This window comes from Mobula hypostoma, chromosome 13, assembly GCF_963921235.1.
Source record: "Mobula hypostoma chromosome 13, sMobHyp1.1, whole genome shotgun sequence".
Taxonomy (NCBI): domain Eukaryota; kingdom Metazoa; phylum Chordata; class Chondrichthyes; order Myliobatiformes; family Myliobatidae; genus Mobula; species Mobula hypostoma.
In genome coordinates, this window is record NC_086109.1 from 26,447,248 (window position 1) to 26,471,950 (window position 24,703).

Sequence of the window (24,703 nt, forward strand, 5' to 3'; positions counted from 1 at the left end):
CCCAGGTGTGGGTTTTTAAAATCAGTCTGGCACCACTGCCCATGAAAAGCCGGAGATTGCTTTACTGTTGGGACAAGTCTGTGTCAACCAACAGTTCCCTGGCCAGAAAACCTCTGCAGAATCCATGCACAATTTACTAATCCATTTTGCAGCTTACAAAAGAATTGGTGGCAAATGGATAACACTCCATATTGGGTCATGTGCTTGGGGGCTTTGAACATACACTCAATAAATGGATCAGATTACAGCTTTCTATAGCTGATGTTTCAGCATCTTCTTACGTTGATGCAAGGCCTTGCAATTAAAAAATGCATCTAACTTCAGAGTCTATGGCCCTTTCAGACTTTCAATTGATGGATTTATTTTTGAGAATTACATAGTGACACCCATTTGAGCACCTAGCATTTTCATTTCTCCTTCCATCTTCAATACCGGTCCAATCACCACCCCCAACACTTACCCTTCTCCTCACCTACCCCACAGCCTAATTTTGTGTCCATGGAAACCATCCCATCGTATTCATGGAAAAAGACTCAAGCAATGATTACTATGAGGTCACCTCTCATGTCATCCTCTAAAACTGCAGAAAGCATCTTAATTATAAATCAATGTAAAAATGATAACTTCCAGAGTGCAGGTCCTCATTTTTATCCTATATATCTAAGGCTTAAAGGATCAAATGCTAGATTTAGATGATTGGTCCTTGCTGCAAATTTAGATGATTTTTAAATAGATCTTTCAAAATAAACTTCAGCATGATATGTATTAAATGGAGAATTTTAAAAGAGCTCCTCAGTTGCAATGTATTTAAATATATTTTCTAATATATTATTACCAAGCCTATGTTTCATGAGAAAGTGGATGAAAAGATCAGGTCAAGATTTTATTAAAAGTTGAGAAAATTAAAAATAGTGTAATCTTTGAGTCAGGATTGGTAGTGCTTCCAGTGTGAAATCTTTTTCTTTAAATTTCAACTGTAGATTTTTAAAAAAATTCTTTAAACTACATCCTTTCTAAAGCAATACTAGATTCACACTCTTTCTTTTTCTCTGATAAAGAATCATCGTGCGGTTATGAGCTGTGGCACTCCTTAGATCCATAATGAAAATGAAGGCCTGTGGGATTCCAAACTGTTCAACATGACGAGGATGTCACAACCAGGCTTAATCATACACTTGACTAAAATTCAGCTTACTGAGTGCTTTCCCACAGTGGTCAAAGGATAGGACAGAAACCTGAACCACATCCTGTTACTGAGCTGAAACCCCGCACCTCCATCCATTCCTCTTATGACCACGACCTTACCCCCTTCACTGAAGGTTTGGGACCTCCATCTGTCACAAAGGCTGCAATAACATAAGTCAGCATGAACCTTGGATCTGCATGGATCAATTTCACCTCATGTTTGCTTAATAAAATTGGGAAGAAAATCCCGAAATACTTGTCTTTCTGAAAGCATGTAATAAAAAATGTGCAAACTGTGATATTATCCTCACAGCTCCCAAGATGTTTTACAAACAGATTGGCTTTGTACACAGTTTCAACTTTTTATTGGACTTTTCATGCCTTTGCATCCATCACCTAACTTTTCCTAGACAAGTGGATGAAGTAACTGAGACAATGGGTTTCTCAAGGGCTGCAGTACGCTGCTGCTTTCTAACCAGATGAAGAAGGCATTACCAGACAATACTCCAAGGAGTGGCTGCTCCAAATTCCTTTGAATTATCCATTATTTAATTGATAAAATTTTCCCAGTTATATTAAGCGAAAATAAAAAGCCTTTGAAGAAAAGTTTATTAATATCATTCCAGGTCACAAAGTGCTGTTTTTTTGGTTCATTCTTAACAAGGTGGCAACTAGTAGCCTGTCTGATCTGGAAAGGGAACTAGAGATAAGTAATAGTGCTGTTCGGTGTTATTGCTTGCATAGTGCCAGAACATTTGCACGAGCTTAGAGGTGAATAAAACCTAAATGATGCAAAAAAGGCATCCAAGGATTCATTCAGAAGTAAGGACAGAAACTGATTAAGTTATTAATGACTTGACTTCCTCCTATATGGTGGAAAATAATCTATCAAATTTTATAGCAGGATGAAGACCAATATTATGTGGATAATTGAAGTAAGCTATGTTTGGGTTTTGCATCTTTCACTCTTTACTTTGTCATTATTTATGCCACATCCCAGTCATATTTACTTCTTGGGAAAGACCAATGCCAATGTTGAAATACCCTGTCTGTACTGTTGAGTTATGTGATCATCTCATGGGGGAACATGGGAACATAACATTAGTTGTTCATTCAAGTGTAAGACATCCCAGAAGTTTAGACCCTAACCCTAACCCTAATCCACTCCCAGAAAATTGTTAACCCTTGCAATGAAGTGTTGGTTCATGACGTTGACAGTGATTCTTTGAGTCCTTCATGTGTGACCTGGAGCTGTCACTCTTTATTTTAGGTTTCCAGAGTCTGCAGTTTTTTAAAAAATTACATTTACTGTAACGTTCTGACTGATTGCATCTTCCAGTCATTCACATGCTCATGGATACATGCCATGTCCCCTTAAGATAAAGATCACAAGGAAAGACTGGCTGGGTGGCAGGTTACCCCCTGTAGATGTGGGAGCTGCTTGTTATTCTCAGAGCAGATTGATTCTCTCCAACAGTTTGATTGTTCGAATTCAGGGTGATGGATGAAAGTCAGTGTTTCGGATTTTTATAGCTGAAAATTAATGTAGGAGTTTATTTGTGTTCCTACTCCTCCCATGAGTCGCACACTCAGAGTAATACAGTGCAAAAACAGGCCCTTTAGCCCTAATCACCCAAGCTGATTAAGGAGTCGATCTGCGTTAATTCCACTTTCCCATATCCTGCTGTTCCTTTTCTATGCAAGTACCTGCCCAAATGTTATTTTAAATGCTGCGACTGTATTTCCCTTTGGCTCTCCTAGCAGCTTACTGCATATTCCAGCGCCCTTCTGTGTGAAAATCATGCCCTCAGATTTTCTTTAAATATTGCTCCACTCACCTTAAACCTATGTCCCCTGGTTTTAGATCCACCCTGCTTTTGGAAAAGTTCCTTGGCTATCGGTAGATAGCCCTTTAATGCCCTTTATAACTGTATAAATCTCTATAAGATCACCCCTTAGACTCCTGCACTCCAGTGAGAACAATCCCAGCTTAACCAATCTCTCCTTGTAACTGAATCCATCCATCCTAGGCAATGTGCTTGCTAATCTCTTCTGCACTCATTCTAGTTCCACCACATCCTTTCTATAGATTGGTGATCAGAACAGCAGACAATATTCCGAGTGTGACCTAACCATTGCCTTGTGCAGCTGCAACACGATGACTCACCTGTGATACTCAACACCCCTTCCTATGAAGGAAAGCAAGCTAAATCCCTTCTTCCTTATCTTATCCGTCTGTCACCATTTTCAGGGAGCTATGAACTTGCACTACAAGGTCCTAAAATGCATCACTCTTCTATGCTCCTTGTCATTTACTGTAAATGTCTGGCCAGTATTAGTCAACACCAAATGCGTCAATTGTCTGGATTAAATCTCTTCTTCCACTGCTCCAACCAAATTTCCATCTGATCTGTGTTCCTTGGTATCCTGAGCCAAGCATCCTTGCAATCTACAACTCCTCCAATTTTGCGTCATCAGCAAATCTTTGGTATCAAACCACAAATGTTTAAAAGGACCTGAGGAGTAACTTCTTCGTACTCTTCGACCATGTGTTCATCCAGACTTGCTACCACAGCCACAAGTCCTTCCCAGGAACTTGCCCCGGCTGCCATCTTGTGCTACATGGGGGCCAGTCATTTAGTGTGTACTACTCCTGTTTTTCAGCATCTGCAGAATCTCTTGCGTTCTTCACACAAAGCCTGGTTTTGCTTATGCACTGAGCTGCTGGTAAAAGTGGTTGAGGCAGGTAGATTAACAATATTTAAAATTAATTTACAGAGGGACTTGGGATAGGAAAGGTTTAGAGTATGGGTTCCCAACCTTGTTTATGCCATGGACCCTTACCATTAACCGAAGGATCCATGAACAGCAGGTTGGGAACCCCTGATTTAGAGGGATATGAGCCAAATCTGGGCAAATAGGACTAACTTTGATGGATAACTTGGTCAGCATGGACAAGTTGGGCTGAATGGCCTGTTTCTGTGTTGGGCTACTCTATGTCTCTATGACTCCAAGGATTCATTCGCTAACAAAGTACCTGATATACTTTTCCTCCATTTTCCTGGTCAACCTCTCAACTTCCTTCATTAATCAAGTTTCTCTAACATTATCATCTTTCTTTCTTACCCTACAGGTTTTAAGGGTTATGAGTTTTTGATGAATTGGGGAGTATTTATGTATATTCTGATAGAACATGTGCTGCAATATGGAATCATATCTAGTTTTATTGTTAAGCAAATAAACAGGAGAGGTTCCGGAGGATTGGAGGGTTGCGGATGTTGTTCCATAATTCAAGAAAGGGAGTAGAGATAGCCCTGGAAATTATAGACCAGTGAGTCTTACTTCAGTGGTTGGTAAGTTGATGGAAAAGATCCTGAGAGGCAGGATTTATGAACATTTGGAGAGCCATAATATGATTAGGAATAGTCAGCATGGCTTTGTCAAAGGCAGGTTGCTCCTTACAAGCCTGACTGAATTTTTTGAGGATATGACTAAACACATTATGGAAGGTAGAGCAGTAGATGTAGTGCATATGGATTTCAGCAAGGCATTTGACAAGGTACCCCATGCAAGGCTTATTGAGAAAGTAAGGAGGCATGGGATCCAAGGGGACATTGCTTTGTGGATCCAGAACTGGCTTGTCCACAGAAGGCAAAAAGTGGTTGTAGACGAGTCATATTCTGCATGGAGATTGGTCACCAGTGGTGTGCCTCACGGATCTGTTCTGGGACCCCTACTCTTTGTGATTTTTGTAAATGACCTGGATAAGGAAGTGGAGGAATGGGTTAGTAAATTTGCTGATGACATAAAGGTTGGGAGTGTTGTGGATAGTGTGGTGGGCTGTCAGAAGTTACAGCAGGACATTGATAGGATGCAAAACTGGGCTGATAAGTGGCAGATGGAGTTAACCAGATAAGTGTGAGGTGGTTCATTTTGGTCGGTCAAATATGATGACAGGATATAGTATTAATGGCATAACTCTTGACAGTGTGGAGGATCAGAAGGCTCTTGGGGCCCGAGCCCGTAGGACACTCAAAGCTGCTGCGCAGGTTGAGTCTGTGGTTAAGAAAGCATACGGTGCATTGGCCTTCATCAATCGTGGGATTGAGTTTAAGAGCCGAAAGGTAATGTTGCAGCTATATAGGAACGTGGTCAGACCCCACTAGGAGTACTGTGCTCAGTTCTGGTCACCTCACTATAGGAAGGATATAAAAACCATTGGAAGGGTGCAGAGGAGATTTACAAGGATGTTGCCTGAATTGGGGTGCATGTCTTATGAGAATAGGTTGAGTGAACTCGGCCTCTTTTCCTTGGAGTGATGGAGGATGAGAGGTGACCTGACAGAGGTGTATAAGATGATGAGAGGCATTGATCATGTGGATAGTCAGAGGCTTTTTCCCAAGGCTGAAATGGCTAGCACGAGATGGCACAGTTTTAAGGTGCTTGGAAGTAGGTACAGAGGAGATGTCAGGGTTAAGTTTTTTACGCAGAGAGTGATGAGTGCGTGGAATGGGCTGCAAGCGACAGAGGTGGAGGCAGATGCGATAGGGTCTTTTAAGAGACTCCTGGACAGGTACATGGAGTTCAGAAAAATAGAGGGCTATGGGTAACCCTAGGTAATTTCTAAGGTAAGGATGTGTTGGGCACAGCTTTGTGGGCCGAAGGGCCTGTATCGTGCTGTAGGTTTTCTATGTTTCTATGTTAAACACGCATAAACCAGCAGGCACCTTTCAGTCTTCAACTGTTTGCATTTTTGTAAGTTATGATCCCTCCTCACACTGGAGGCACAGCGGCAGAGACTGTGAGTAGTTTCAAACTCCTGGAGGTGCGCCTCTCGCACATGTGCTTATGGTCCCAGAACACATCCTCCATAGTCAAGAAAGCTCACCGCTCCCTCTGTTTTCTGAGTAGCCTGAAGAACTGAATTGAATTGAATTTATTTCTTACATCCTTCACATACATGAGAAGTAAAAATCTTTATGTTACGTCTCCATCTAAATGTGCAATGTGCAATCATAGTAATTTATCATAATTTATTATAAATAGAGCAGTCAATGTAACATAGAGTACACTCAAATCAGCATGAGTTAATCAGTCTGATGAGCCTGTCGGTCCTGCGTTTTATGCTGCGGTACCGTTTCCCAGATGGTAGCTGCTGGGATAGATTAGGGTTGGGGTGACTTAGGTCCCCAGTGATCCTACAGGCCCTTTTTACACACCTGTCCTTAAAACTGTTTATCCTCTCAACCCCAGATCCATTGATGTCAATAGGGGTTAGCTCATCTCCATTTCTCCTGTAGTCCACAACCATCTCCTTTGTTTTTGCAACATTGAGGGAGAGGTTGTTTTCTTGCCACCACTGTGTCAGAGAGATGACTTCTTCCCTGTAGGCCACCTCGTTATTATTTGAGATAAGACAATGTAGTGTTGTCGGCAAATTTAATGAGCAGATTGGAGCTGTGGGTGATGACACAGTCATTGGTATACAGGGAGTAAAGTAGGGGGCTTAGTACACAGCCCAGAGCGGCTCCTGTATTGAGAGTCAGAGGGTTGGAGGTGAGGGAGCCCACTCTTACCACCTGCTGGCCATCTGACAGGAAGACCAGGATCCAGCTGCACAAGGCAGGGTCAAGGTCGAGATCTCTGAGCTTCTTGTCGAGCATGGATGGAATTATGGTGTTGAATGCTGAGCTGTAGTCCAAGAACAGCATTCTCACATAATCACCCTTCTTCTCCAGATGTGTGAAGACGGTGTGCAGAGCAGTGGCTATTGCATCGTCTGTCGAACAGTCGTGTCAGTAGGTGAATTGTAGGGGGTTCAGTTTGGGTGGTAGCAAGCTGCAGATGTAATCCTTGACCAGCCTCTCAAAGTATTTGTTTATTATTGAGGTGAGAGTGACAGGACACCAGTTGTTCAGGTATTTTACCTTGGTCTTTTTTGGTACAGGGACAATGGGGGATAATTTGAAGCAGGAGGGCACTCTACACTGGGAGAGGGAGAGATTAAAAATGTCAGTAAACACACCCGCCAGTTGTGCTGCGCACATCCTGAGTACTCGCCCTGGGATGCCATCTGGTCCCGCAGCCTTGCGACTGTCCACTCATTGGAAACATCTGAGTAACTCAGCCTCAGAGTTGACCAGGTTGCAGGTTGTAGCAGTGGCTTTCCTCGGAGGCTCAGAGTCAGCGACATTGAACCGAGCATAAAAGCGATTGAGCTCATCTGGGAGAGCGGCCGCGATGTTGGCGACCCCACAACGTTTGGCTTTGAAGTCTGCGATGGTATGCAGTCCTCGCCACAAGTCAGTGTGCTATTCATTGCGTATCTTGACTCAATTTTGTCCCTGTATTGTTGTTTCACAGCCATGATAGCTTTGCGCAGATCATAGTGCAAGGAAGGCTGGTCTATACACAGTTATACTCACAACCTTTTACAGATGTACAGTGAAGAGCGTCCTAACATGCTCATCACGGGCACTGCACGATGACAGATACGAGGCCTCTATAATGCGTAATTAAAACAGACCAATGCATCACCAGCACCACCCTGCCCTAGATAGGGTGGCCTAGGAGATAATGATTATGATATAGTTGGGATCACAGAGACATGGCTCCAGGGTGACCAGGGATGGGAGCTCAACGTTCAGGGATATTCAATATTCAGGAGGGATAGACACGAAGGAAGGGGAGGTGGGGTGGCGTTGCTGGTTAAAAAAGAGATTAACGCAATAGAAAGGAAGGACATAAGCCGGGAAGATGTGGAATCGATATGGGTAGAGCTGCGTAACACTAAGGGGCAGAAGACGCTGCTGGGAGTTGTGTACAGGCCACCTAACAGTAGTAGTGAGGTCGGAGATGGTATTAAACAGGAAATTAGAAATGTGTGCAATAAAGGAACAGCAGTTATAATGGGTGACTTCAATCTACATGTAGACTGGGTGAACCAAATTGGTAAAGGTGCTGAGGAAGAGGATTTCTTGGAATGTATGCGGGATGGTTTTTTGAACCAACATGTCGAGGAACCGACTAGAGAGCAGGCTATTCTGGACTGGGTTTTGAGCAATGAGGAAGGGTTAATTAGCGATCTTGTCGTGAGAGGCCCCTTGGGTAAGAGTGACCATAATATGGTGGAATTCTTCATTAACATGGAGAGTGACGTAGTTAATTCAGAAACAAAGGTTCTGAACTTAAAGAGGGGTAACTTTGAAGGTATGAGACATGAATTAGCTAAGATAGACTGGCAAATGACACTTCAAGGATTGACGGTGGATATGCAATGGCAGGCATTTAAAGGTTGCATGGATGAACTACAACAATTGTTCATCCCAGTTTGGCAAAAGAATAAATCAAGGAAGGTAGTGCACCCGTGGCTGACAAGAGAAATTAGGGATAGTATCAATTCCAAAGAAGTAGCATACAAATTAGCCAGAGAAAGTGGCTCACCTGAGGACTGGGAGAAATTCAGAGTTCAGCAGAGGAGGACAAAGGGCTTAATTAGGAAGGGGAAAAAAGATTATGAGAGAAAACTGGCAGAGAACATAAAAACTGACTGTAAAAGCTTTTATAGATATGTAAAAAGGAAAAGACTGATAAAGACAAATGTAGGTCCCCTGCAAACAGAAACAGGTGAATTGATTATGGGGAGCAAGGACATGGCAGACCAATTGAATAATTACTTTGGTTCTGTCTTCACTAAGGAGGACATAAATAATCTTCCAGAAATAGTAAGGGACAGAGGGTCCAGTGAGATGGAGGAACTGAGCGAAATACATGTTAGTAGGGAAGTGGTGTTAGGTAAATTGAAGGGATTGAAGGCAGATAAATCCCCAGGGCCAGATGGTCTGCATCCCAGAGTGCTTAAGGAAGTGGCCCAAGAAATAGTGGATGCATTAGTGATAATTTTTCAAAACTCGTTAGATTCTGGACTAGTTCCTGAGGATTGGAGGGTGGCTAATGTAACCCCACTTTTTAAAAAAGGAGGGAGAGAGAAACTGGGGAATTATAGGCCGGTTAGCCTAACGTCGGTGGTGGGGAAACTGCTGGAGTCAGTTATCAAGGATGTGATAACAGCACATTTGGAAAGCGGTGAAATGATCGGACAAAGTCAGCATGGATTTGTGAAAGGAAAATCATGTCTGACGAATCTCATAGAATTTTTTGAGGATGTAACTAGTAGAGTGGATAGGGGAGAACCAGTGGATGTGGTATATTTGGATTTTCAAAAGGCTTTTGACAAGGTCCCACACAGGAGATTAGTGTGCAAACTTAAAGCACATGGTATTGGGGGTAAGGTATTGGTGTGGGTGGAGAATTGGTTAGCAGACAGGAAGCAAAGAGTGGGAATAAACGGGACCTTTTCAGAATGGCAGGCGGTGACTAGTGGGGTACCGCAAGGCTCAGTGCTGGGACCCCAGTTGTTTACAATATATATTAATGACTTGGATGAGGGAATTAAATGCAGCATCTCCAAGTTTGCGGATGACACGAAGCTGGGTGGCAGTGTTAGCAGTGAGGAGGATGCTAAGAGGATGCAGGGTGACTTGGATAGGTTGGGTGAGTGGGCAAACTCATGGCAGATGCAATTTAATGTGGATAAATGTGAAGTTATCCACTTTGGTGGCAAAAATAGGAAAACAGATTATTATCTGAATGGTGGCCGATTAGGAAAAGGGGAGGTGCAACGAGACCTGGGTGTCATTATACACCAGTCATTGAAAGTGGGCATGCAGGTACAGCAGGCGGTGAAAAAGGCGAACGGTATGCTGGCATTTATAGCGAGAGGATTCGAGTACAGGAGCAGGGAGGTACTACTGCAGTTGTACAAGGCCTTGGTGAGACCACACCTGGAGTATTGTGTGCAGTTTTGGTCCCCTAATCTGAGGAAAGACATCCTTGCCATAGAGGGAGTACAAAGAAGGTTCACCAGATTGATTCCTGGGATGGCAGGTCTTTCATATGAAGAAAGACTGGATGAACTGGGCTTGTACTCGTTGGAATTTAGAAGATTGAGGGGGGATCTGATTGAAACGTATAAGATCCTAAAGGGATTGGACAGGCTAGATGCGGGAAGATTGTTCCCGATGTTGGGGAGGTCTAGAACGAGGGGTCACAGTTTGAGGATAGAGGGGAAGCCTTTTAGGACCGACGTTAGGAAAAACTTCTTCACACAGAGAGTGGTGAATCTGTGGAATTCTCTGCCACAGCAAACTGTTGAGGCCAGTTCATTAGCTATGTTTAAAAGGAAGTTAGATATGGCCCTTGTGGCTACAGGGGTCACGGGGTATGGAGGGAAGGCTGGGTTCTGAGTTGGATGATCAGCCATGATCATAATAAATGGCGGTGCAGGCTCGAAGGGCCGAATGGCCTACTCCTGCACCTATTTTCTATGTTTCTATGTTTCTATAACCTAAAACTAGATATGATACCATTTGCAATACATATTCTATCTGAATATATATAAAGAGACCCCAATTCATCCAGGGCATATGTACAGAAAGGTACTGGAAAAAGGCCAACAATATCACGAAGGATCCAACTCACCCTGTTTACGCACTCTTCGTCCCATTCCCATCAGGAAAGAGGCAACACAGTACCCACACCAGGACCGGTAGACTGAAGAACAGTTACTTCCTCCAAGCTGTAAGGCTGATCAATACTTCCACCCATTAACTGAACCCACCATCCACCATCACCACGACATACACATTGCCCAGTGTCACTTTATGTACGTGTGTCTATGTGTATAACAATTATACATTACATTTCATAGGATTGTTTTTATATTTATATTTATTGTGTTTTTTATTGAGTTCTTTATGCTTATTGCGATTTTGTTTTTATGCTGCATCATAATTAGAGTAATAATCATTTTGTTCTTCCTTACACTTGCATACTGAAGAATGACAATAAACAGTCTTAAATATGAAGCGTGTTTAAAACCAAACTAACTTGAAATATTAGAAGAATGGTAATTTTGCTGTGTTGATCATCATCATCATCACAGTTACAGGTTCCAGAACTGGGGTTATCTTTCTTTGATTCTCTTCCACATGATGGATATTTAATTTAGAAATCTTTACAGATTTCTGTAGGGTACAGGATTGAAATTCTTGCCCACAGTATTCAGTAACTCACCTGCTCTTGAGTCTAAGCCCTCGCATAATACATTTACCGGCATATACAATTGAGTTTTTAATTGTATAAATATATTTTGACATGTCATTAATTATTTGTGCCTGCTCTCACTTTGTAATGTTACAAATCTTCTGGGGTGATACTAGAACTAGGCACAAGTTGGACAAAGCAGAACAAAGCGTTTTGAGCTATTTATCTGAAAAACTGAGAAGCAAGAAAGTATAATGACCCCTTGGTAAAAATGTTTGGTTTACCCAGTGGTTGGAGTGATAATGTCTCCATGAACTATTTTATTATGTTGACAACAAATTTCAAGACATATGCCAGTGATTAAATCTGATTCTGATTGAAACTGCCGAAGCAAAGTAGTTTGTTAATTAACATGGCCACTCGGTCAATATAACCATTGATGTGGAATCATTAGAGTCTGCATTCCGAAAAAAAAATTTCTTTTATATAAACCATGTTTAAGGTAAGTATTTTCTGTTATGTTATTGATTTGTTTGATTAGCCTTTGCTAAACACATAAAGTAAAGAGTTCGATTTGATCTAAGGCATTAAACAAGTGCTGATGTATTGGACTTCTCCTGATCCCTCTTCCTGGTCCTTGTTTTTTCTTCATTATTATATTCAGATAGTTGTTAGAAAGGATTTGAAAACAAAGTTGCCATGAAAGGATTTGAAAACAAAGATAAGAAACTTCTTTGATCTCTAAAAGGCATCCATTAGTCTTGCGAGACCATGGATCTGCGCCTGGAAAGTCTTCTCTCTCCAGGGCGCAGGCCTGGGCAAGGTTGTATGGAAGACCGGCAGTTGCCCATACTGCAAGTCTCCCCTCTCCACGGCACCAATGTTGTCCAAGGGAAGGGCATTAGGACCCATACAGCTTGGCACCAGTGTCGTCGCAGAGCAATGTGTGATTAAGTGCCCAAGGACACAACACGTTCCCTCGGCTGGGGCTCAAACTCACAACCTTCAGGTCGCTAGTCCAATGCCTTAACCACTTGGCCACGTGCCCACTTCTCTATGCTCATCCAATTCATTTTTTAAAATTTTAGAATAATCCAAAATTGAGAAAAAGACATTGCAGTCCCATGTAGTATCCTCAATACTATATAGCACTATACATCAAGGCAACTGTTTGTGAAAGTAAGATTTTCCCATTGGTGTTCCATAGTACAGCATAGTTAATTAGGGGGTTGTACTTGGAATTAACAGTATATTAGGTGGCAGCTCATTAAAGCAGCTCCTTTGTACCTAGTAACATTAGAGGTGAAATACCCAGAGGTTTCCACTGCCATTACAGTTCAGGTTTGGTGTTCATTCAAACATCAGAAACAATAACATTTGAAAATCAACCCAAAGACTATTTTACATCTAAGTAGGCTGAGGTGATTGTGAAATCAAAATGGAAGCACTCTTAGTTTGGAAAGCTGAAACCTCCGGTATCTTCACTTCCGCTCCACAGCTGCAGTTTGCGTTTTATTTTCAGATATTTTTCATAGATCTGCAAGTTATGACAAGCTGAGGGTCAGTCACAAACAGTTTGAATGATATTTTATGTAATGAGGGAATTGACATACTTATTTTTAAATGAAAAAAATCAAACAATATTGTATAAAAGGTCAAACAAAAATCTTAATTATTCTCTTATGTGGATTTGCTAAGGCTATAACTGATACTACTCATGGTGCTTTTAAAAGTTACCATAACTTTCTTACTACACCGTAAAAGTCATTAAAAGTGCATCTATATAAAATTTGTGGAGCAATATATTCCCTGAGAGTATTCTTGACATGACTTTTGTGACTGTTAAAAGAATCAAGTTTAAATTGCAATTATTTTTGCCGTGAAATTGTATACCGATCCCTGCCTGAATTTTTGGCTTAGATTTTTTGATCTTTGTATCATACCTACCATACTAACTTTGTTCCATTCCCATAAATATATTTTAAAAGTTCCCTTGTTGACCTCGTGGCACACAGTTTAGGAACTCATTGTTGGTAAGATGAATAGAGTCATAGCAGTTGGAATTCCATACTGATCAGCGTGAAATGCTGCTCTTTGGGAGGATCGGACATAAACAGTGAATAATGATGCTGGAGGGGGTTTTGAGGAGCAGGGGGACCTAGATGTACAAGTGCAAAGGTTCCTCTAGGTGGCAGCACAAATAGATTGGGTGGTGAGGAAAGCTTCATGGGAATACTTGCCTTCATTAACTGGGGCACAGAATATAAGAGCAGGGAATTTAGGGTGCACCTTTATAAAACAGGTTGGACCTCACTTTGGGTAATATGCATAGTTCTAGTCGCCACACCAGAGGAGGCAAGTGATATCTCTGTAGCGGGTGCAGAGGAGGTTCACCAGGATGTTGACGGGCTGGAACATTACAATTATGTGGAGTTGTTTTACCTGGAGTGGAAGAAGCTGAGTGGGGGCGGAGGGGTGTATATACAATTATGAAGAGCGTAGTTAGGATAGAATGTAAGAAATATATTTAAAAAATGACAAGCAGAGATAGGGTAAATGGGAAACTCTTCCTCTAAAACCAGAGGATGTTGATTGACGGTAAGAATAACATATTTAAAGGGATGTCAGGAAGAAACGCTCACACCAGAGGGTGATTGGAACCTGGAATGCACCAGGGTGATCTCACAACACTGAAGTATCTAGACAAACACTTCAATCACCAAAACATAGACAGCTATGGACCACGTGCTGGTGAAAAGGAATTGTTAAAGATGGGAGAGCATAGTTATAGTGAGTTGAAGGGCCTGTTCTGTGTTGTACGACTCTATTAATCTCTGACTCAGGTGGAACTTCATTGTGCAATGAATTTGTTGAGATTATTCCTGCTAGCTTCCTGCCTCTAGGTCTCCCTTGGGTCCTTGACATGTGGTTAACCCACTAATGTATCATGTGGAATCATGCTGTCATTTTCTTTTTTTCTCTCAGGAACAATTTGCCACAATTTTCCTCAGTGTGACCACATTACAGTTGACTTTTTTAAAATACAACTCAAAGTTTTCATAACAAACTTTCAAGGCTACTTGCTCAGAATTTTGGCAGCAGCTCTAACCTTACTCTGATCATTTATGTGTGTTGAACTGTGTGCTAGTCTTTTGGCAATGATGATTAATATTTGAAATTTATACTGTGCTTCTCTGTCAGATCTGCTGATGAACGACAGTTGTAACCCATTTCAAGGATCAGCTGAGAGTTCAAGTTTCCAGTCTTTATTAATAGATGAAGAAAGAGGGAAACTTCTGGTCGGTGCTAAAGATCTGATTTATGTTTTGAATCTGGAAAACTTGAACAAGGAACCCAAAAAGGTACAAATCATCAACAAAGTAGTTAGATTATGGATATAAAACATTTGATACAAATCTAATTTCAAGAGCATTTATTGTAGATTGAACTTAAATCAGCAAAGTAGCAGATTTTCACTTGTTTTATATGTCAGTAGCAACCCATAAAATAGGGTTCTTGGCTTGCATGTTCTTTTTCAGTGTGGGAAGTAGTTATGCCAAACACTAAGATCATATAGCACTATGTTTTGGTATGTTAAGTGACTGAATAAAATGCTAATGGAAATTAGGACCTACTGTGTGTATCATGTGGTCTGCTGCTTTTATTATTTTCGAAATAATTATGCCGAAGTATAGGACGGGTCTTCAGTTGTAAATTGGAGAAAGGTCAAGTTTGATGACATCACAAAGGATCTGGTAGGTGTGGATTGGGGTTAGTTGTCTTCTGACAAAAAAAATGTTTGGTAAGTGGGAGGCCCTCAGATGTGAAATACTGAGAGTACAGGGTTTGTATGTTCCTGTCAGGAAAAAAAAGGCAAAGCTATCAGGTTTGGAGACCCTTGGTTTTTGAGAGGTATTGAGGCCGTGGTGAAGAAGAAGTTTTGGTGTGTAGCAAGTGTAGGCAACAAGAACAAATGAGATGCTTATGGAGCATAAGAAATACAAAAGAACACTTAAAGAAGGAAATCAGGAAGGCTAAAACGAGGCATGAGGTTGGTCTGGCAGACAAGGTGAAGGAGAATTCCAAGGGCTTCTATAGATATATTAAGAGCAAAAGGACAGAAAGGGACAAAATTGATTCACTTGAAGATCAGTGTGATCATCTATGCATGAAATCAAAAGAGATGGGGGAGATCTTAAATGGATATTTTGCATCTGTATTTACTCCGGAGACAGATGCAGGGTCTAAAATTTGAAGTATCATGTACAGTCCTGGTCATCCACTTGCAGGTAATATGCCAATAAGATTGAAGGAGCACAGAGAAAACTTGCAAGGCTATTGCTGTGAATTGAGGACCTGAGTTACATGGAAAGTTTGAATGACTTAGGATTTTCTTCTCTGAAGTGTAGAAGAATGAGGGTAGATTTGAAAGGGGCACACATGAGGAGTATATACGGGGTAAATGCAAACAACATTTTCCACTGAGGTTGAGTGAGACTAGAATTAGAAGTCATAGATTAAGGGCGAAAAGTGAAATGTTTAAGGGGAACATGAGGGGGACTTCTTCACTCCGAGGGTGGTGAGAGTGTGCAACACACTGCCAGCAGAAGTGGTGGATGCGGCTTGATTACAACAGACTAGGTTAGATGGGCCGAGGGCCCTGTTTCGGTGCTGTAGTGCTCTCTGACTCTGTGACTCTATTCTGCGATCTTCGGTTGGCCTAATGCCCAATGCACACAGTATCTGAAAAGTGTTCAGTGGCAACAAAGAACTTACGATAAAAATGTAAGAACATTAGAAATAGGAGCTATCTGGCCCATTGAACCTGCACCACAATTCACTAAGATATGCGTGATCTGGCCGTGAACTCAGCTCCACCCACCTGCCTTTTCTCCATACCCCTTAATTCCCAGCTATGCAAAAATCTATTTAACTGAGTCTAGAATATACTTAATGAGGCAGCCTCTACGGTTTCCCAGGGCAGTGAATTCCACAGACTTCATATTTAAGTTTACTGTCATTGGCCGAGTCAAAGGTGGGAAGGAGTCAGCATATAGGAGGAAGATTGAAAATCTTGTTGAGTGGTGCCACGCCAACATCAATCACTATCAGCAAGACCAAGGAGCTGATTGTTGACTTCAGAAGGAGGAAAGTGGAGGTCCATGAGTCCATGAGGTCCATGACTCCAGGAGGAGGAAAGTGGAGGTCCATGAGCCAGTTCTTATTGGGGGATCAGATGTGGAGAGGGTCAGCAACTTTAAATTCGAAGGTGTTATAATTTCAGAGGATCCGTCCTGGGTCCAGCACATAAATGTCACCATGAAGAAAGCAAGGCAGCACTTCGACTTCCTTAGAAGTTTGCACCAACCAAAATTCCTTTGGATGAAAATCCTACAAAAAGTAGTGGATATGGCACAGTCCATCACAGGTAGATCCCTCCCCACTGTTAAGCACATCTACTTGGGGTGTTGCCGCAGGAAAGTATCATCAAGGAACCTCACCATCCAGGCCATGATCTCTTCTGGCTGCTGCCATCAGGAAGTAGGTACAGGAGCCACAGAATCCTCACCACCATGTTCAGGGGTAGTTATTGCCCCTCAACCATCAGGCTCTTGAACCAGAGGGGAAAACTTCACTCAACATCACTCGCCCCCTCACTGAACTGTTCCCACAAACTTACAGACTCACTTTCAAGGACTTTTCATCATACGTTCTTAATATTTATTGCCTATTTACTTATCTTTTGTATTTGCACAGTTTGTAGTCTTTTGCACATCGGTTGTTTGTCCATCCTTTTGGGGGCAGACTTTCATCGATTCTATTGTGTTTTTTGTATTTACTGTGTATGCCTGCAAGAAAATGAATCTCAGGGTTGAATACGGTGACATATGTGTACTTCAATAATAAATTTGCTTTCAACATTGAACTTTGAGATTCACTACTTCCTGGGAAAAGCAGTTTCTCCTCTTCTCCGTTCTAATCTGAGTTTGGCACAGCTGGGATTTTTAGTGGTGTGTCAGTACTAACCACTGTTCTCAGGCCAATTATACAGAAGCCATCTTTAAGTGCCCCTGTAGAGAATGCTTCTGTGTAACCTGAAGTATAACTCCTTGACCAATTCTCTGCCTGGCATTGGAAGCCCAGTGTATATAGCACCACCACCCCCCCCAACTTACTTTGCATCAACACAAATGCTCACAGACTAGGGTTAAATTATAGGTGAATGTTCAGTAACTGTGATTATGATTAGACTCCTCTGTGCATTGGATGCATCAACAGTCCAGAATGAAAATGTCAGACTCCGCTGTGACTCCCTGAGCATAATTTCTTTATTAATTCTTCAAAGAAACAAGAAACAATGCAATCCACTTTTTAGATAGATTCTCCCTAATCATTACATAGTGCAGTAAGGTAGAACATGGTAAAGCAATAACAACGCTGAATAAAGTGTAGAGAGTTATCAAAGATTACAACACAATCTCAATCAACGGAGCAAGTGGTCTGCTGACATTCAGATGGAGGTTTCTACAGATCTTTGTTTTATCATAATTAAGTGGGCAGGATAAAGTGTGAAAGATACTTCATACTCTGCAGAATTTCTTTGTAATGTTCTGGGAAAGAATTTCATTTTGCAGTAATCTCAAAGAATGTCAACAGTCTGTTGTGAACATCAGAGCACAGATGTTTAGAAATCTCTACAGGGAAAACTGATGAAAGACAAAACTGACAGAATAAACTGTGTGGCTAATACAACAGTGAAGACAAGAAGGATCAGACTAGAATAAAAATGCTTGCTCTTACTATTTTCATACACACGTTATACACGTTATACACCATACACGTTACCCATTTCACCAATTATACCATTACCATCTCACACCACTCTTGCCCATTCAGATTTACCTGTATATTTCTGTCAGTGAGGAGGGTGGCTCAGAACAGGGGAGCTTCCTACAAAGATGTGGTTGCTACAGGATACTCGTTTGAAATGCTAAGATCGTACAACTGTGAGCAATTTGGGGTGATCCTTGTGTCATCTTCCTTCAGGGTGTGCGGAGTACCAGCCACCTGGTTAATCATCTCCCATGTAATCTCTTATGTCCAGACTTTTACAGTAACTGGCCAAAAGCTTAACATTGAGCCAGCTTATTCTGATCAATCTTCATTCAGATCTTTAAAATATCTTTTTTTTTCCCATCTTGACAGATTTATTGGCCTGCAGCTGAAGAGAGAGTGGAGCTTTGTAAACAGACCGGCAAGAAGGAAGTAAGAAATGGCTCGCACTGTTCCGTAATTTCCACAAGTTCAATTCTATTTCTTAAAAACAGTTTATCATATTTTTTGTCATGTTTATATGTTTTAAAAACTGCTTCCAACTTAATGTATATGAAGTAGTCTGAGTTTTAAAACTGTAAAAATGATTTGTTTTAATCAAGGGAGCCAGGCTTTCTTGGATTATTAGATGTTCCATTTAATATGAAGATGCACTTTTACTTCACATTTCATTAGAGAGTCAATTGAAATATATTTAGTATAGTAATTTTTCTAGCAATCCTGTAATTTTAAAGAGAATACTGTGAGTTTTAGGGGACCATGGAAACAAGAGCCCTGTTGTGTTAAAGGGACCACAAGAACCATGGCCTCAATGCATTTTTAATGCATTAATAAGGAATGCAGGATCTGGGCACCAGACTCTTAGAGAAAATACAGAAATTGGCGTCTGTGCTCAACAAACGTTGTTGACGGCCCTGGCATCTTAAAGAGACCACAAGAAATATGCCTTAAAGCAATAAAGAAGGCAAAAGAACTGGTTCCAAAATGTTTAAGCAAGTACAGGTACTGGCATCAGTGTGTTAAACAGAGCACACTGGTGTATTAAAGGGAGAACAGGATCCCAGTGTCTTAATTGGTGAGCCAGATATAAATATAAATATAAATATTCAATTATCAAATTATTGGAGTTTGATTGTAATAAGCATTAGGAAATAAAGAGTTGTGGAATGGGATTGATAGGATCAATTTCCCTCAGGATCAATGAAGTATGACTATGACTATGACAGCTGACATAGGCATGATGGGCCAAATGGCTCTTTCTGAACTTCAATAACTAACCAGGTAAACCAGTACATAAAAAGTTGATCTTTAACCTGCATCCCCTACTAAATAACATGACTAAGACTAATAATTAATGAGATATGGATAAATGCAAAAACCTTAGCCTGATGTTTAAATGGAAATGTCCAGTGAATTCAAAGATTGGACATGTTATTAACTGGAAGACTAGAGCATGGCTAATGTTGTGCTTTTACTTAAGAAGAGCTATACGGGAAATACAGGCTTGTGAACCCAGTAACAGTGGTGAGAAAGTCACTGGAGGGCATTCTGAGAGATATGATCTACTGATGATTGAAAGGCAGGAACAGATTAGGAATGACTTTTTGTGTGGAAAATCATGTCTCACGAATTTGATGAGTTTTTTGAAGCGGTAACTAAGAGGGGAGTGCGGTGGCAGATGTTTACATGGGCTTCAGCAAGGCCTTTGACAAGGTCCTGCATGGTAGCCTAGTCAAAAAGATGAGATCATGTGGAATCCAATGTGACCAAGCCAATTCTATGCAAAATTGCTGAGATAGAGGGAATCAGAGGATGGTAGTGGAGAGTTGTTTTTCAGAGTAGAGACCTGCAATCAGCAATGGGCAGCAGGGACTGATGCAGGGTCCACTGATGTAACAATTTGGATGAGAATGTAGTTGGCAATCTGAGGATGACACCAGAATTAGTGGCTTAGTGTGGAACTGAAATTGGTTTATTATTGTCACATGTGCCAAGGTACAGTGAAAAGCTTGTCTTGCATACTGTTCTTGGAGAAGAAATCATTTACAGGATTTGAGGTAAGAAAGGATAAAGTGATAACTATGCAGAATGAAGTGTAACAGCTACAGAGTAGGCAGTGGAAACAGTTGTCTAAGATTACAATCAGATCCAGATCAACTGAAAAAGTGGGCCAAGGGATGGCAGATGGAATTTAACTCAGGAAAGTGCCATGTGTTGCATTTAGGTCATTTTAAGCAAGGTGGGACATGCACAGTAAAAGACAAGTCCCTGGAGAGTGTTGTAGAACAGAGAGACTGAGGGTATATGTACATCATTCCATGAAAGTGGCCTCACAGAGAGACACTGGCAGGGAGTTAAAGAAGGTGTTTAGCACACTTGCCTTAATCAGTCAGGATATTGAGTACGGGAGTTGGAAACATCACGTCACAACTGTACAAGATCTTACTAAGACAATTTCAGGAGTGTTACATGTATTTCTGCCATTACACTCGAAAGAGAGAAGGAAAGCTTCTCCAGGATATTTTTGGCACTGGGGGGCTTGAGTTATAAAGAGATTTGATAGGCAGGGCTTTTGTCCATGGAGCTGTGTCACCTGAGGGGTGACATTATAAAGATATATAAAATCATGAAGGGTATATAAATAAAATGAACGGTCTTTTTCCCAGGGTAGAGGAGTCTAAAACTTGAGGGCATAGTTTTAAGGTGAGAGGGGGAAGAGGGAAGATTTAAGGGGAGGTCTGAATGGCATCTTTTGTGGAACATGCTGTCAGAGGAAGTGGAAGATGTGGGTACAATTGCCATGTTTAAAGGGCATTTGGATGGTATATTAATAGTTTAGTGGGATATGGTCCAAGCGCAGGAATATGGGACCGGCTCAGGTAGGCAATTTGGCCAGCATGGACAGTCAAGCTGAAGGGCTTTTATCTGTGTTGCATAAAAGATGACTATATGATGTTAAAACAGATAAAAGAATAATGTTATTATTCAATTCAAGATCTTGTATACCAAGAAAAAAAATTGGAAAAATAATTTTGAACTCTCAAGTTGAATTCTCTTGCTGAAATGTTCAACAATTCTCAAGACAATTAAAAAAAATGTAATAAGGTTAGTATTTAGAGTTGACATGGGACCATTCTTCTGATGATAAGCCAATTGTGATAGCCAATAAACTGAGAGCAAGAACAACTCAACTTCGGTCCAGTTTCATCTGTGGAAAATGAGAGCCTCGGCAGAAAAGAGAGAGAGGGGCAGAAATAAATTGACTCAAGAAGGGTTCTCAGTTATTCTTTTCAAATGGTGCTGTTTGTAAAGAAAATTAGACTTTAGATGAACAAACTTACGTTGCTTCTTGCTTTGTTGTCACGTTTAATACAGTAGCAATGTTTGGCTGCTTTTGTATGACATACAATAGTATGATTGTGTTTCTGCTTCACTGGAAGACCATATATTCCTGTTCATGATATTTATGTTACTATTAGGCAGAATGTGCAAATTTCATTCGAGTGCTGCACAACTTCAACAAGACACATGTCTATGCTTGTGGCACGGGAGCTTTCCACCCTGCGTGCGGATACATTGAACTCGGGCCCCCTGCACAGGTAATGCATTTTGACTCTGTTGAAGGTAATAGTCAACAGCTGTCACTTCAGTTATATCATATTCAAACTTTATAATCACCAGGGCACTTGAGTTCAAGTCTTTTAATGACTATAGCACTGCTGAGGCCAGAGAAGCAGCCTGTTTTCATTATTTGAATTTACAATAACAAAGATTCACAATAAAACATCTTTTCATCACCAGCAACAGATTTCTCTTTGTCTGCCTGTACCTCTTCAAATAAGAATGATCAAATGTATTAATTAAGAAAAAGACTTCTTTACTCAAAGGTGTGCAACAGATATAATGCAGTTACGTATGCTGTAAACTGATGCCTTCAGGATACAGAGAAACTCTATTATCATCCTGCAAAATTATCTACCAGGAGTTTCCCAGCATAAAATATCAACAGGGGAATCAATGCACCGACAAAGGCCCAGAAAGTTTGGATCCCAGCCAGATCTGTGGCACCACTACTACATTGCTACAGAAATTGCAGCTGGAATGCATTGTGAGAGCTGGGAATTTTTGACTTCAGATTGTTTTCTTTGTTATTTTAGTCTTTGTTCAGCCGCCTGGCATGCAACTGTACTAAATACAGTAGGTCCGGATGAAGAGTCCCAGCCTGAAAGGGTCCACTCTTTATTCCTTTCCCTGGATGCTGTGTGACCTGCAGAATTCCCCCAGCATTTTGAGTGTGTCATTCTGGATTTCCAGCATCTGCAGAATCTCTTGCGTTTGCTATATAGGTGAAATCTTTTGAGAAACCAAGTCAACAAGGTCTTGTATGCAACAAGCAGCTTGCTGAGAAATCGAAGGAGAATTCTGCAATGGGTATTTCACATTGGAGATTTTGTTATAAATCGAATGTTGTTGGTGCAGAATCTTGGAATGCTGCCTTAAGTTTATTAACATTTTTGGCCTTCATTTAACCACTAAGTTGTACTGTAAGTTAGCAACAGGAACTGATAATGGGCTGTTGCACTTTTGAACCAACTTGTTTGTTGTGCCACAGTCTCAACTGCAACAGGCACTATTGAAGATTTCATTAATCATAATGAAGAACACTTCAGACACTATTAGATGAGTGACTCCCAAAATCTGTTCAGTGTAGGAATAAATGTAAAGAACCACTTAACCTTTACAAGGGAACATCCATGTAAGTGCAAGCCCTTGCAGTTGATAATACTGCCCACTGTTGAAAGTTTCCAAAACTTTTAGTCATATTGATTTAATTTGCTTTCTGAAATAGTTATTCACGGAATTTTTTTAAAAAGCTATTGAAGGAAAGCATGCCGACAAGGAATAAACTGGCTGCGGAATATTGCGTAAGGCTATTCCCCTGCTGATCTGCAGGGGAATACAAACTTTTATCATACAACCTCGTACAGTCAAGATTTCCTGTGATCTTAACTGCTTACTGCAAGATTAGACTGATCTTGCTTTGAAGTAGTTGGAGGAGCTTCTTACCAGTGCTAACCTCACGTTGTAACATGTTGTCTTCCACATTGTTTAACTTTCCCGTATTGGCGTCTCATTTCCTCTTTCATAACATACAATATTCTTGCCACTTGTGAAACAGTGACTCACAGGGGATGCATAAATTAACAAAGGTGATAAAATATAAAACTCTCAAGTTGCTATCCAGAGGGGGGGGAAGCAATTTTATGTTATTAATTGTTTCATTAGCATGAAGTTATTGACTCTGATTGTACGTGTAAACGTAAGAATGTAGCTGCAGCATTTTGTTCTCTGGGTTGCTCCATTATTCTTCAAGATCATGGCTGATCATTTGCCTCAGAACCACTTACATAGACAAACTCAAATCCCTTTATTTCATTATAAGAACTGTTCATAATTGTTCCTATTGGAGATCTAAAAGAATTCTTATTATAAGACCATAAAATATAGGAAGAATCAGGCCATTTGGCCCATTGAGTCTGCTCTGCCATTTCATCATGGCTGATCCAATTTTCCTCTCAGCCACAATCTCTTGCCTTCTCCCCATCTCCCTTCATGCCCTGACCAATCAAGAACATATCACCTCTTCCTTCAATATATATAAAGACTTAGCCTCCACAGCTGCCTGTGGCAAAGAATTACACAGATTCACCACTCTCTGGCTAAAGAAATACCTTCTCATTTCCGTTCTAAAATGACATCCCTCTATTCTGAAACTGTATTCTCTGGTCTTAGACTCTTCTATCATAGGAAACATTCTTGCCACATCCTCTCTATCAAGGCCTCTCACCTTTGGCTAGGTTTCAATGAGATCACCCCTCATTCTTCTGAATTCTAGTGAATACAGGCCCAGAGCCATTAAACATTTTTCATATGACAAGGCATTCGATCCTGGAATCATTTTCATGAAGCTCCTTTGAACCCTCTCCAGTTTCAGCACATCCTTTCTAAGATAAGGGGCCAAAACTGCTCACAATACTCCAAGTGAGGCCTCACCAGTGCTTTATAAAGTTTCAACATTACATCCTTTGTTTTATATTCTATTCCTCTTGAAGTGAATGCTAACATCACCTTTGCCTTCCTTACCACGAAGTCAACTTGCAAATTAACCTTTAAGGAATCCTACACAAGGACTCCCAAGTCACCTTACACCTCAGATTTTTTTTGTATTTTCTCTGCATTTAGAAAATAGTCAACCTTGACATTTCTTCTACCAAAGGGCATGACTATACACTTCCTGATGCTGTATTCCATCTGCCATTTCTTTGCCTATCTCTCTAATCTGTCTAAGTCCTTCAGTTGCCTCTCTACTTCCTCAAAACTATCTGCCCCTCAACCTATTTTCATATTGTCTGCAAACTTTGCAACAAAGCCATCAATTCCATCATCCAAATCATTGACATATAACGTAAAAAGAATTGGTCCCAATACAGACCCCTATGGTCCACCCCTGACCACTGGCAGCCAACCGGAAAAGGCTCCCTTTATTCCTGCTCTGCACCCTGACAATCAGCCACTGCTT

The 24,703-nt window shown here is 41.0% G+C and overlaps 1 protein-coding gene across 3 annotated transcripts in view; it reads left to right on the forward strand.

Moving 5' to 3' along the window:
* The window catches only part of LOC134355509 (semaphorin-3D-like), a 116,592-nt gene that overhangs the window by 15,297 nt on the left and 76,592 nt on the right, over positions 1-24,703 (forward strand). For all 3 annotated transcript variants that reach the window (XR_010020100.1, XM_063065487.1, XM_063065488.1), the window contains exons 2-4: positions 14,491-14,651; positions 18,496-18,555; positions 21,603-21,722. Coding sequence is in view for 2 of the 3 variants with exons in the window: in XM_063065487.1 (XP_062921557.1) it covers positions 14,491-14,651; positions 18,496-18,555; positions 21,603-21,722 (341 nt within the window). In the remaining variant the exon portion in view is untranslated. The remainder of the gene's footprint in view (positions 1-14,490; positions 14,652-18,495; positions 18,556-21,602; positions 21,723-24,703) is intronic.